General features: G+C 43.0%; 1 protein-coding gene across 1 annotated transcript; it reads left to right on the top strand.

The window, feature by feature from the left end:
- The first annotated feature begins 320 nt into the window (after nt 1–320).
- On the top strand, nt 321–6,798 carry LOC309348051 (serpin B3-like). Its single transcript, XM_081873123.1, has 9 exons — nt 321–358; nt 555–739; nt 1,617–1,697; nt 2,086–2,211; nt 2,660–2,806; nt 4,141–4,258; nt 4,641–4,792; nt 5,284–5,451; nt 5,673–6,798. Exons 2-9 carry the CDS (start codon nt 572–574, stop codon nt 6,063–6,065), a joined length of 1,353 nt encoding a protein of 450 aa, XP_081729249.1. The 5' UTR covers nt 321–358; nt 555–571; the 3' UTR covers nt 6,066–6,798.
- Nucleotides 6,799–12,610: the final 5,812 nt, after the last annotated feature.

Raw genomic sequence — 12,610 nt, 5'->3', positions numbered from 1 at the left:
TCAAGGGGATATTTGGAGTGCTTTGGGACACGCTGACAATACACCAATGCTGACAGGGTGTGTCACATTGTGCCTGCACTTTGCACTAGATGAAGTATACATAATTAAGCAAAGTCATATAGGGAGTATATGTGGCAATCCAAGATAATTACCTCTGATCATTAGAAATGTCCAGTTTTTGCATCGTACTGGTTTCATTATGTAAATTTGAATTAATCTAATTTTTTGCAGATTCAGAAAATACAAAGTAGTTTAATGGTTGTGGGGGTGTGAGATGATCAGTATAAATACCAGCATCTCACAGGAGGAGAGCATCACACTCACCTGCCAGACTCCTATCATCACAGCTGAAGCCAAGGTAAGCAGCTCTCCTTTCAAGCATCCATGCAGCCTTGTGTTGGGTGATGTGCATCTTTACAGCAGTTCTTTTATCATGGGTAGTTCTTCAAAATTGTGGGTTTGGTGATAGAAAGTATTGCAGTGCAGAAGTAGGAACAAGTATATCTGTATTCTGAAGGATCCTGAAATGATGAGCTGTTTTGGTCTTCCCTCAGAGCTTTTGAATTCCATCATGACCACCCTGCCTGAAGCCAATGCTAAATGTGGAGTCGACTTTTTCAAAGTGTTGACCACTGAGCACCCATGCGACAACCTCTTGATCTCCCCTGCAAACCTCACCGCAGGCCTGGGCTTCCTCGCTTATGCATCTGGTTGTGAACAAGCAGCTCAGATTGAGAAGGTGGGTCTAATCAAGCAGTAGAGATGCAGCCTTCAGACTGGGCTCCTCATTAGCAGATACCTTTCCATCACCGGTCATATTTGATACAAGTTGAGAAATGACCTCACTGTGGCTTGATCCAGTAATAAGCCCAGTCAACGTCTCTGCACAAAATCCCATAAATGTGCAGAGATCAAAGAATATTGCATCACTAGGCATGGAGGAGAAATTTGGTTGAATGGAATGGAAATCTTCCAAATGGAATCTTCCAAATTTGTAGTTTTCAAAACAATGTATGAGCCAAAAACAGCTCTTTTTAAATAGATTTCTACTTACCTGTACTTATTTTGTAAAAGTAATATTTACAAAAATTCATATATTAGGGGGAAATGTGCATAAAAATGAAGATATTAGCGAAAGTGGCATAACATGCATTGTATTGGATTAACTGCTTGCAAAAATGTGTACATTAGTAAAAGAAAATGCATCTGAAATGGGTTTGTTAGGAGAATTTCACACTAAAATGCTTGTGAATTTTCATGTGGATCTTTTTTAAAAAAATAAATAAAAAATAGCAAACTGTTGCAAAATGTGGAGAACTAAATTTAAGATTCGATTCCTTTAATTCTCATCCTATATGAGATTTGTTTCTATTATCTCAAGGCAGAACCATAGATTGCCTGAAGTTTGTATGTATGTTTGGATCATTAATTTAGCATGATTCAGATATCATGGGCCAAACATGTTGAATCATTTCGAAGATTAGTATGCAGGAAGATATCCATCCTGCAAATGTCACATATGATCTAAGAGTCATGTGACATACATATCAGGATAATAAGTGCTGCTGTTATAATATTGCCTGTGCAACTGAAGCAATGTTCCAATTTCATTCAAGGTCCTGCATTGGGATGAAGTGAAGGAGTGTGACAAACCCAGAAGCAGGAGCCTGGGACATTCAACAACCAGACTAAGAAGGGTATGTAGAAGAACGCTTGGATAAAGGTGTATCCCTCCCCTGCCCAAAGAACCCAGCTTGCATATTAGTATTATCTCCTGTTATCTCAGCATCAACTCCATGCCTGTTGGGAAGAAACATCTCTAAAGGAAGAAAAGGGGCCTTGAGCACTGAATCAGCTCTTAAAAGTGCAAATGTCATTTTCATAAATATATTTGCAACAAAATATTTGGATGAAGGAGGATTAAAGCATCAATATATGTGTCTGATATCAGTGCAACATCAGAACAAGGATTGGCTGATGTTTGAAAAACTAATTTGGTTTCATGCCAACATTTCTTATTCCTTTATTGTAAATGGGCGGAAATGAACTACCTATGGATGCAGACATTTTATAACTTCATTGCAGACCCAAGGTGCTGGTGTTGCCAAACCGAGACCACGTCCTGAACCTAAACCTTGTGACAAGAGACGAGTCATTCACCGCCCAGCTCCTTGCCCTGAGCCCGAGCCCGAGCCACGTTGTCCTAGACGCGTAAGTTGTGAAACATCTGGAGAGTTTCATCAAAATAATAATAATAATCACACACACACAAATAGACATTTAGGGGGTTATCTCTAAGTATTCTAAATGATACCACACAACTTGTGATAAAATCCACAGGAAAGTAGGAATGAAACCGCTAAATTCTTACTTAGATGTGAAGCTCACTGGGTGATGTTGAGTCAGTCACCATTAACCCACATCTAACGTTGCTGTGAGCATAAAATTGAGTAAATCACAAGAAAGATGAGCTGGGCTGCCTGGAGGGATTCAGATGTGATAAATGTTTACTTCAAAGTAGGCATACCTGAGGTCGACTTTCAAGCAAGCTTTGTTGCTTAAGATAAGTTTGTAAGTTTTCTTTCTCACAAGATATACCCTTAAGAAGATAAGTAGCCAGGTGTTGTGAGAATTAACCTCCTTCTTTTTGAATCCTTAGGATGTTCCTTGCTATGAGTGTGAGAAGCCTGAAGGAATCCATACGGCATTCAGCAAAATCCTTGCGACTCTTAATGAGCCCAGCGCCAACTATACCCTGAGTTTTGCCAACAAGCTCTATGGAAACAAGGATATTGCTTTCATCCAGGTAACTCTAATTTTGGCCCCTATGGGTGCTCCACTGTACTGTGAGAACCAAGTGCACATTGCAACCTGCTATTGACTGTATTCTACCATAAATAATAATAATAATAATAATAATAATAATAATAATAATAATAATTTATTTATTATTTATGCCCCGCCCATCTGGCTGGGCCTCCCCAGCCACTCTGGGCGGCTTCCATAGAAACCAAAAATACACTAAAATATCATATGTTAAAAACTTCCCTGAACAGGGCTGCCTTAAGATGTCTTCTGAATGTCAGGTAGTTGTTTATTGCTTTGACATCTTCTGGAAGGGCGTTCCACAGGGTGGGCACCACTACCGAGAAGGCCCTCTGCCTGGTTCCCTGTAGCTTTGCTTCTTGCAATGAGGGAACCGCCAGAAGGCCCTCGGCGCTGGACCTCAGCATCCGGGCAGAACGATGGGGGTGGAGACGCTCCTTCAGGTATACTGGACCGAGGCCATTTAGGGCTTTAAAGGTCAGCAGCAACACTTTGAATTGTGCTCAGAAACATACTGGGAGCCACTGTAGGTCTTTCAAGACCGGTGTTATATGGCCTCGGTGGCCGCCCCCAGTCACCAGTCTAGCTGCTGCATTCTGGATTAGTTGTAGTTTCCGAGTCACCTTCAAAGGTAGCCCCACACAGAGCGCATTGCAGTAGTCCAAGCAGGAGATAACCAGAGCATGCACCACTCTGGTGAGACAGTCTGCAGGGAGATAGGGTCTAGACACAGATTTGACCTGTGCCTCCATGGACAGCTGTGAGTCCAAAATGACTCCCAGGTTGCGCACCTGGTCCTTCAGGGGCACAGTTACCCCATTCAAGACCAGGGAATCCTCGACACCTGCCCGCCTCCTGTCCCCCCAAAACAGTATTTCTGTCTTGTCAGAATTCAACCTCAATTTGTTAGCCGCCATCTATCCTCCAACCGCCTCCAGACACTCACACAGGACCTTCACCGCCTTCACTGGTTCTGATTTAAAAGAGAGGTAGAGCTGGGTATCATCCACATACTGATGAACGCCCAGCCCAAGCCTCCTGATGATCTCTCCCAGCGGCTGCATGAATGGATTCATCATCTACTGGTGTCTGTCAAACTTGTCCCTCATTCCCAGGCAACCAGAGAGATCTACTATGGTAATGATTATCTGCTCTATGAAAGTCTCCACCTGCAAAATTTAGTGTTCTGAAACTACAAAGAGGCACTGAATCTTTAAGGGAATTAGGCAGTACTCAAATGCGAGAGAATACTCTGGACATTTTCTGTTTTGTTATATATTTACTGATACATGGATCCAATGTTTTCTTGTTCAGAAATTCGTTTTCTGTGCTCTCAAACTGTACTTGACTGAAGTGGATGGTGTGGATTTCCATAATGCCCCTGAGGAAGTGAGGAGACTCATCAACCTTTGGGTTGAAACCCGTACACATGGTAAGACCACAGAATGCACTAATGACCTCTTCCTGACAGAACTTTCATGATAGGGAGGTCTCCGGTCTTTGTTCTTCTCATGCTGGTTCAAAAAACCAGTTAAATCTTTCTTATTCTCCAAGAATAAGCTAAGAGCCCACTGTGACCTCTGCTTTCCTTCAAACATGAGGAAAGGTAGGATTGATTTGTTGCAATAAACTGGTGCCCATACTATTTTATTTGCTTATAAAAACAGTTAAATGCTCCCATTCTGTTGCAAAGGACTACTTAGGGTATAATTAAGTACTTTATTCAAGCTGTTCCATTTATTCTCCATTAACCGTGAACTACAAATTGTATTCCCCCATTCCCAAAAAACCCATTGTAACAATTTCTTTGCCAGGTAAAATCAAGGACCTTCTCCCCAAGGACAGCTTTGATTGCCTTGTTCAGCTCCTGCTGGTGAATGCTCTCTTCTTCAAAGGACAATGGGAAGTGAAATTTGACAAAGAGCTCACAGAAGAAGCTCCCTTTTACCCTCATCATGCAGATGAGGTGAGTTAGAAACATATCCCTAGCTTCCTTGCTTCTTTTGTGCAGAGACAATGTACCTTGTAACTTCCAGAATACACGTTTAGTGTTGGAGTTGAGTTGCCCCAATGAGGTCTTGATGGAGGTCACTTGAAACACTTGGTGCAAGGAAGGCTCTGCAATGCTGGACGGTCATCACCCCTTTTAGTTGAAGATGATGGCCCAAAACTAGAGTTAGCTGTCCTAGAGCCCCACTGCTAAGAATGGGGTTTAACTTGGCCACTTGATGCCAGTCCAATTGATTTCAATTTAGTAGGATTGTTGCTGAAATTGCAAAAGAGAAGAATCTGCTGTCTCCCTTTTCTTTTTCTCTGGGAGGTGTTTTTCTGCTTTTGTTTTTTGCAATGCCGAATCTCACGATGTCTGAGAAAGAAAGGATGAAAGAAAGAACTTCCCAAAGCAAACTAAGTTCCTTCTCTCTTTTTAAATATTTCCTTTTTTCCTTTTCTTCACAGAAGGAATGCCACAGTGTGCAGCTGATGCACAGGAGGGGTGTCTACAATGCAGGGACAATTGACCTATGCAATGTTCAAGTCCAAGTTCTTGAGATCCCCTACAAGAACAATGAACTGACCTTTGTTCTGCTGCTGCCAGTAGACTGCAGTGCAGAAGCTCTTGAACAGGTAAATGGTCTTTCCATCCCTATGATATTATACCCTATGATATATCATCCCTATAATATATCCCTATTATAGCTATTCACCTTATCCATGCCAGGCCCTTAATTTCAATAATACTGGTGTGGAAAAAGTCTGTTGATATATTTTTCTTATTGTATTCTCCCTTGTTTTGATTCAACCTGGGATTGGAATGATATCACTGTAACTTCTATGTGTTCCTCTAGCTGGAAGATGGACTTAGCCACGAGCATCTGCTTGACCTGTCCTGTCATCTGAAGGCCATCGAGGTGGATGTGGCCATTCCCAAATTCAGCTCAGAGAAGAGCATTGAAGCCACTGAATACCTGAATCTGCCGGATCTGACTGACCACGAAAAGGCTGATTTCTCCGGAGCAACCACAACAGAAGGCGTGGCTCTGACTCAGCTGGTCCATGATGCTGCTATCGAGATTGATGAGGAGGGTGGTGAAGAACCAGAGCCAGTCCCTTGCCCCAAGGATAGGCGTCCACGTCGGGAACCTGTGGAGATTCGGGCTGACCGTCCTTTCCTCTATTTCGTCCGGCACAATTGCACCCAGAGCATCATTGCTCTCGGTAGATTTGCTAAGCCAGAATAAAGGAAGAGTTCATGCAACAAAATCAATGGAAAATGGATACGGAAAATATTTTATAGAAGAATATTGTTTTCCCCTCTCCTCTTTACTCAGCAAGGCCAACCTTTGCATAGCTTTGGGCAAAGAGAACTTTCATTGGGTGGCGGGCCTAATTTTCATGGTATGACAACAATGTTTTATAGGATTGTTGCTCTACCTGCCTTCTCCTGTCATTTTACATCTTTTCAATAAGATGTTTGATAAATGACAATATTCGGTAAGTGCATTTTTCCCTGCACTATAGCACTGCGATGGAAGAAGCTACACTTCTTTGGGCCACAACTAAATTTTTCTAAACGGAACACCTGGCTGGAGACTGAAGTCAGGAAAATGTCACTATTCCGGAATCTGCTTCTTTATGAAAGTTGTCTTGTTCTTTCCTGATTCAAATCTGCCTAACTAACTGAAGCAAAATTGTATGCCTTCTACTGAATTATCTTGCCTGAAGTCAGCAGCATGAGGCTGCCATCCTAGATCTACTTACTTGGAAGTAAGCCCTGCTGAATTCAGTGGGATTTCTGAGTAGACATGTATTGGACCACACTATGAAACAGGAAACTGCAGTCTGGCTCTTTGAAATGAAAATCTTTCCATGTTGCTTGTGAGATTATAGCTTTTCTTTGAAACTTATGAAACCTTCTTGCATCTTTTGTACTGAAGCTGCACAATATCTGAATAAACAAAGCATTTAATAAAACTTGTTTTGCAGTTTTCACTCCTGTGAGATATATTGTAGAGTACGAGTTCCCAAGGATTGCGATGACAAATCTTCCCCAGGCACCCAGACAACAATTTTTATGACTAAAGTCAACCCATAAGATAAGGATCCCCTCTTTTGCATTTCAAAAATTGAAGAATTGGTGTGCACAACATCACAAGATGAGTGGTATTTGGAGGTGGCAGCACAGAAATCAGTAACTTTTCCCCAAACATAGAATACGGTAGAGGTTGAGTCTGAAACCCAAATGCCAAACCACGTATTTGACCCCACATAATGCAACAAAATATTCATTTCCTAGGAGGAAAACTTCTCACAGAAATACAGACAGGCAGCTCCAGTTGCTCCAGTTGCTCTTTCCTAAGAATGCCTCTGAAGGAAAGAAAGATGTCTGGAAGCTAGCCATTGCCTCTGGAAGAGTTTAAACAAGTGGGGCAGAGTTAGACTTCCTGATACACTGGATCAGCCGCAGGGAACTTTTCTGGACCAAATGCAGACCCCCGTGCCTCTGAATCTAAACCACCAGACTCTCCCCAGCCCAGCTCTTAATGCTACATGTTATCCCTATTGTCACAGCAGTGTGAGAACCCAGGGGTTCAGGCGCTTACCCAGGGTTTACATTTGCTTCAGAAATGAGGCACAGCGGAGACTGTAGTGTCAATATGGTTTTATTTACACACATATATATAACCTTGGTTTACTGTGGAGGGAATTCCAGCATTACACTCTGCAGGTTCTGAAGCTTCAACAGGCAGCTTGGCAGCGACTTTGAAAGGCCCCAGTAGCCAAGAGATTGGTATGTGTGTTGTGCTCTATGTATTCCAGCAGCTCATGTATGTATTCTTGTGCTCTCTGCACTGTCTGGTGGATCTGGGCCAGGAGGGTGCTGGAGAGCTCCTGGAAGTATCTAACAACGGAGAAGGTCCTTTGCTCCTTTCATAAGTGCAGCAGGCTTTGGTCTAAAGGCAGAAAAATCCACTGTTCCATCTCAGTCTCTTTGTTCCAGCCTGTCATCCTCAGCTCACAGAGTGTTCTGCCCTCCCTTCTCCCTCTCGCTGCTAACAGGCTCCATAGATCTCTCCCCTGTAGTGAAAACACAGCTAAGAAGCTCAAATCATATATGTGACTGACATTCTCCTTTGGAAATAAAACCAATATCCAGACTTTAACATTCAAAAAATTTACTTGCAGAAACTTATAGATGAATGAAAACATAATATTTAGAATCACATGCTTATCCAAGCATGGGCTTACAGTCATAGAATCATAGAATCATAGAGTTGGAAGAGACCACAAGGGCCATCGAGTCCAACCCCCTGCCAAGCAGGAAACGCCATCAGAGTACTCCTGACATATGGTCGTCAAGCCTCTGCTTAAAGACCTCCAAAGAAGGAGACTCCACCACACTCCTTGGCAGCAAATTCCACTGTCGAACAGCTCTCACTGTCAGGAAGTTCTTCCTAATGTTTAGGTGGAATCTTCTTTCTTGTAGTTTGGATCCATTGCTCCGTGTCCGCTTCTCTGGAGCAGCAGAAAACAACCTTTCTCCTTCCTCTATGTGACATCCTTTTATATATTTGAACATGGCTATCATATCACCCCTTAACCTCCTCTTCTCCAGGCTAAACATGCCCAGCTCCCTTAGCCGTTCCTCATAAGGCATCGTTTCCAGGCCTTTGACCATTTTGGTTGCCCTCCTCTGGACACGTTCCAGTTTGTCAGTGTCCTTCTTGAACTGTGGTGCCCAGAACTGGACACAGTACTCCAGGTGAGGTCTGACCAGAGCAGAATACAGTGGCACTATTACTTCCCTTGATCTAGATGCTATACTCCTATTGATGCAGCCCAGAATTGGATTGGCTTTTTTAGCTGCCGCGTCACACTGTTGGCTCATGTCAAGTTTGTGGTCAACCAAGACTCCTAGATCCTTTTCGCATGTACTGCTCTCAAGCCAGGTGTCACCCATCTTGTATTTGTGCCTCTCATTTTTTTTGCCCAAGTGCAATACTTTACATTTCTCCCTATTAAAATTCATCTTGTTTGTTTTGGCCCAGTTCTCTAATCTGTCAAGGTCGTTTTGAAGTGTGATCCTGTCCTCTGGGGTGTTAGCCACCCCTCCCAGTTTGGTGTCATCTGCAAATTTGATCAGGATGCCCTTGAGTCCATCATCCAAGTCGTTGATAAAGATGTTGAATAAGACCGGGCCCAAGACAGAACCCTGTGGCACCCCACTAGTCACTCTTCTCCAGGATGAAGAGGAACCATTGATGAGCACCCTTTGGGTTCAGTCAGTCAGCCAGTTACAAATCCACTGAGTGGTAGCATAGTCAAGACCGCATTTTACCAGCTTCTTTACAAGAATATCATGGGGCACCTTGTCAAATGCCTTGCTGAAATCAAGGTAGGCTACATCCACTGCGTTCCCTTCGTCTACCAGGCTTGTAATTCTGTCAAAAAACGAGATCAGGTTAGTCTGACATGACTTATTTTTCAGAAATCCATGCTGACTATTGGTGATCACAGCATTCCTTTCTAGGTGCTCACAGACTGTTTGCTTAATGATCTGCTCCAGAATCTTCCCTGGTATTGATGTCAGACTGACTGGGCGGTAATTATTTGGGTCCTCTCTTTTTCCCTTTTTGAAAATAGGGACAACATTTGCCCTCCTCCAGTCTGCCGGGACTTCGCCTGTTCTCCAGGAATTCTCAAAGATGAGTGCCAGTGGTTCTGAGATCACATCTGCCAGTTCTTTTAATACTCTTGGATGCAGTTCATCTGGCCCTGGAGACTTGAATACATCTAAACTAGCCAAGTATTCTTGTACTATCTCCTTAGTTATTCTGGGCTGTGTTTCCTCTGCTGAATCATTTGCTCCAAATTCTTCAGGTCGGGCATTGTTTTCTTTATCGGAGAAGACTGAGGCAAAGAAGGCATTGAGGAGTTCAGCCCTTTCTGTATCCCCTGTTTGCATTTCACCATCTTCTCCTCTGAGCGACCCCACTGTTTCTTTCTTCTTCCTTTTGCTACGAACATACCCATAAAAGCCTTTTTTGTTGCTTTTAACCTCTCTAGCAAGCCTGAGTTCATCCTGTGCTTTAGCTTTTCTGACTTTGTGTCTACACGTGCTGGCTATTTGTTTGAATTCCTCTTTGGTGGTTTCCCCCCTTTTCCATTTTTTGTACACATCCTTTTTTAATCTTAACTCAGTTAAGAGTTCTTTAGATAGCCACCCTGGCTTCTTTAGGCACCTTCCATGTTTCCGTCTCATTGGTATTGCCTGAAGTTGTGCTTTTACTATCTCCCTCTTAACAAACTCCCAGCCGTGATGAACTCCCTTTCCTTTTAGTATTACTGTCCATGGGATCTCACCCAGCACTTCCCTAAGTTTTATGAAGTCGGCTTTCTTAAAGTCAAGAAATTGAGTCCTAGTATGCTTGGCTGCTCCCTTCCGCTGTATAGTAAACTTCAGGAGAGCATGATCACTCACGCCTAATGATCCTTCCACTTCTACCCCACTAACCAGGTCATCGACATTGGTTAGGACCAGATCTAAAATGGCTGTTCCTCTTGTTGCTTCTCCCACTTTCTGGACAATGAAGTTGTCTGCAAGGCCAGTGAGGAATCTGTTTGACCTTATGCTCTTGGCTGAGTTTGACATCCAGCAAATATCCAGGTAATTGAAGTCCCCCATTACTACTATCTCCCTTCCTTTTGCATGCTTGGCCATCTGTTCCAGGAAGGCATCATCTATGTCCTCCGTTTGGCTTGGGGATCTATAGTAAACTCCCACAATGAGGTCCCTGTTATTCTTCTCTCCCTTAATTTTGACCCAAATGCTCTCACTTTGGCTTTGAGGTTCTAAATCTTGGATCTCTTCACAGGTATACACATCCCTGACATATAACGCCACTCCTCCTCCTTTCTTGTCTGGTCTGTTTCTCTGAAATAGATTGTATCCCTCCATTATTACATTCCAGTCGTGGGACTTATCCCACCAGGTTTCAGTGATGCCTATTATGTCATATTTAGTTTGCTGTACCAAGAGCTCAAGCTCATCTTGTTTATTACCCATGCTTTGCGCATTAGTGTACAGACATTGAAGTCCATTAATCATTCCTCCGTGTCTCTTATTTAAGGATTTTTTCCTCCCATCACTAGGTCTGCGTGCTGTTTGCTCCATTCGGTCTATGACATTTGGACTCCTACCTTCAGGAGCACTGTCTCCCTCCCCCACATTAGTCAGTTTAAAGCCCTCCTGATGAGGTTTCTGAGATTTTTGGCAAAAACATTCCGCCCAACCGTTGTGAGGTGCAGCCCATCGCTTGCCAGAAGTCCATCTTCAAGAAACTGCTGTCCGTGATCTAAGAATCCAAACCGTTCCTGTTTACACCATTTGCGAAGCCAGCTGTTCACTTCCACTATTTTTCTCTCTCTCCCTGGGCCACGTCGTTCAACTGGGAGGACAGATGAGATGACAATTTGTGCATTTAATTGCTTCAATTTCCTGCCCAGAGCCTCATAGTCTCTTTTGATCTTCTGGAGGCTATTGCTTGCAGTGTCATTGGTTCCCACATGAACCAAGAGGAAGGGGTATTTGTCAGTGGGTTTTATGATTCCTTGCAGTCGTTCAGTTACATCTTGGATCTTAGCCCCGGGGAGACAGCACACTTCCCGAGACATCTTGTCAGGCCCAGGGAGAGAGTCTTTTATTCTAACTTCCAAACAGCTGTATTTTTCCTCTCTTTTCAGAGCTCAGCCCTTTTAGCCTTCTGTATCTCAGTTAGGCCATGCCTTGCAGCTCCTATGAGAGATTTCCACTTTTACCTTCTCCTGCAGCTTTGATCTCTTTCAAGCAGAGAAGAAGCACTCCAACACTCGATTCAACTTAGCAGTGTTCACAGTGGATTCTAAAATGGAGTCTCTCCTTCACTGGATACCCCCCATGTGACCAGCGTTAGCCAATCACGTGTGAACTACCAGAAATCTCTCTAGAAGTCACATACCAATCATTCAAATTTAAACTCATAATAATGCATACAAGCGTTTACAATTTCAGTGAATTAAATTACTACATTCAACACCCCCAGCCTACGCCATCCAAACCTGAAGCTCTGGACCTGGCTTTTGCCACTGTTCACCATTCCCTGATGGGAGAAGAGGCTTACACTCCTCTGCTGTCCAGCCCAGAGTAACCACTTTGTTAATTACTTATTGCTTTCTTTTATACTACATGATGGCTCTTCTCTCCAGGTGATTCCTGAGCAGGAAACTGATACTGCCTGCATTTTAACACTGCTAAATCTAACATTTGTCAACCAGGTTAATACTCCAAGCATTTTTTTTATTATTTCTAACATTTATTAACCCTATAAATTAGTGGTGTCTTGCACCCACAAACCCTGGCACCCAAAACCTGTAGCATTACCCTCCTCTAAGAAAAGCACATCTGCACCAGATGTGTAAAAGAATTACAGAAAAGTTAGTAAAGTCACTTAGAGTAGTTGTAGTAGTAGTAGTAGTAGTAGTAGTAGTAGTAATAAAGCAAATCATAACACCATAACATTGTCGCAGCCTTTCCTACAGTTCCCTCTGTCGAGATGCCCCACCAGGCCTTCTTATTTCTTTTGCTTTCCTGCAGCGCAGGAGAACTTCTAAAAACACACAGCTCCCACAGAACAATTCCTAAAAATCATTTATCAGTTCAGTTTCTAAAAATTATCAATGGGTTCCCATCACATGTAAAGCAAAAAACAAACCCCCCCCACACACAGTCCACAGTGTTTAAAAGAAA

This window comes from Podarcis erhardii, assembly GCF_964252035.2.
Source record: "Podarcis erhardii genome assembly, chromosome: 8".
NCBI lineage: Eukaryota > Metazoa > Chordata > Lepidosauria > Squamata > Lacertidae > Podarcis > Podarcis erhardii.
This window is presented reverse-complemented; position numbering and strand designations above follow the sequence as displayed.

Excerpts from the sequence above, each read along its gene's own strand:
- LOC309348051 (XM_081873123.1), top strand. The coding sequence starts at position 572 with ATGACCACCCTGCCTGAAGCCAATGCTAAATGTGGAGTCGACTTTTTC. Across the intron at positions 2,212-2,659 it reads AGCCACGTTGTCCTAGACGC|GATGTTCCTTGCTATGAGTG; the intron begins GTAAGTTGTGAA and ends TTGAATCCTTAG. Across the intron at positions 5,452-5,672 it reads GTGCAGAAGCTCTTGAACAG|CTGGAAGATGGACTTAGCCA; the intron begins GTAAATGGTCTT and ends GTGTTCCTCTAG.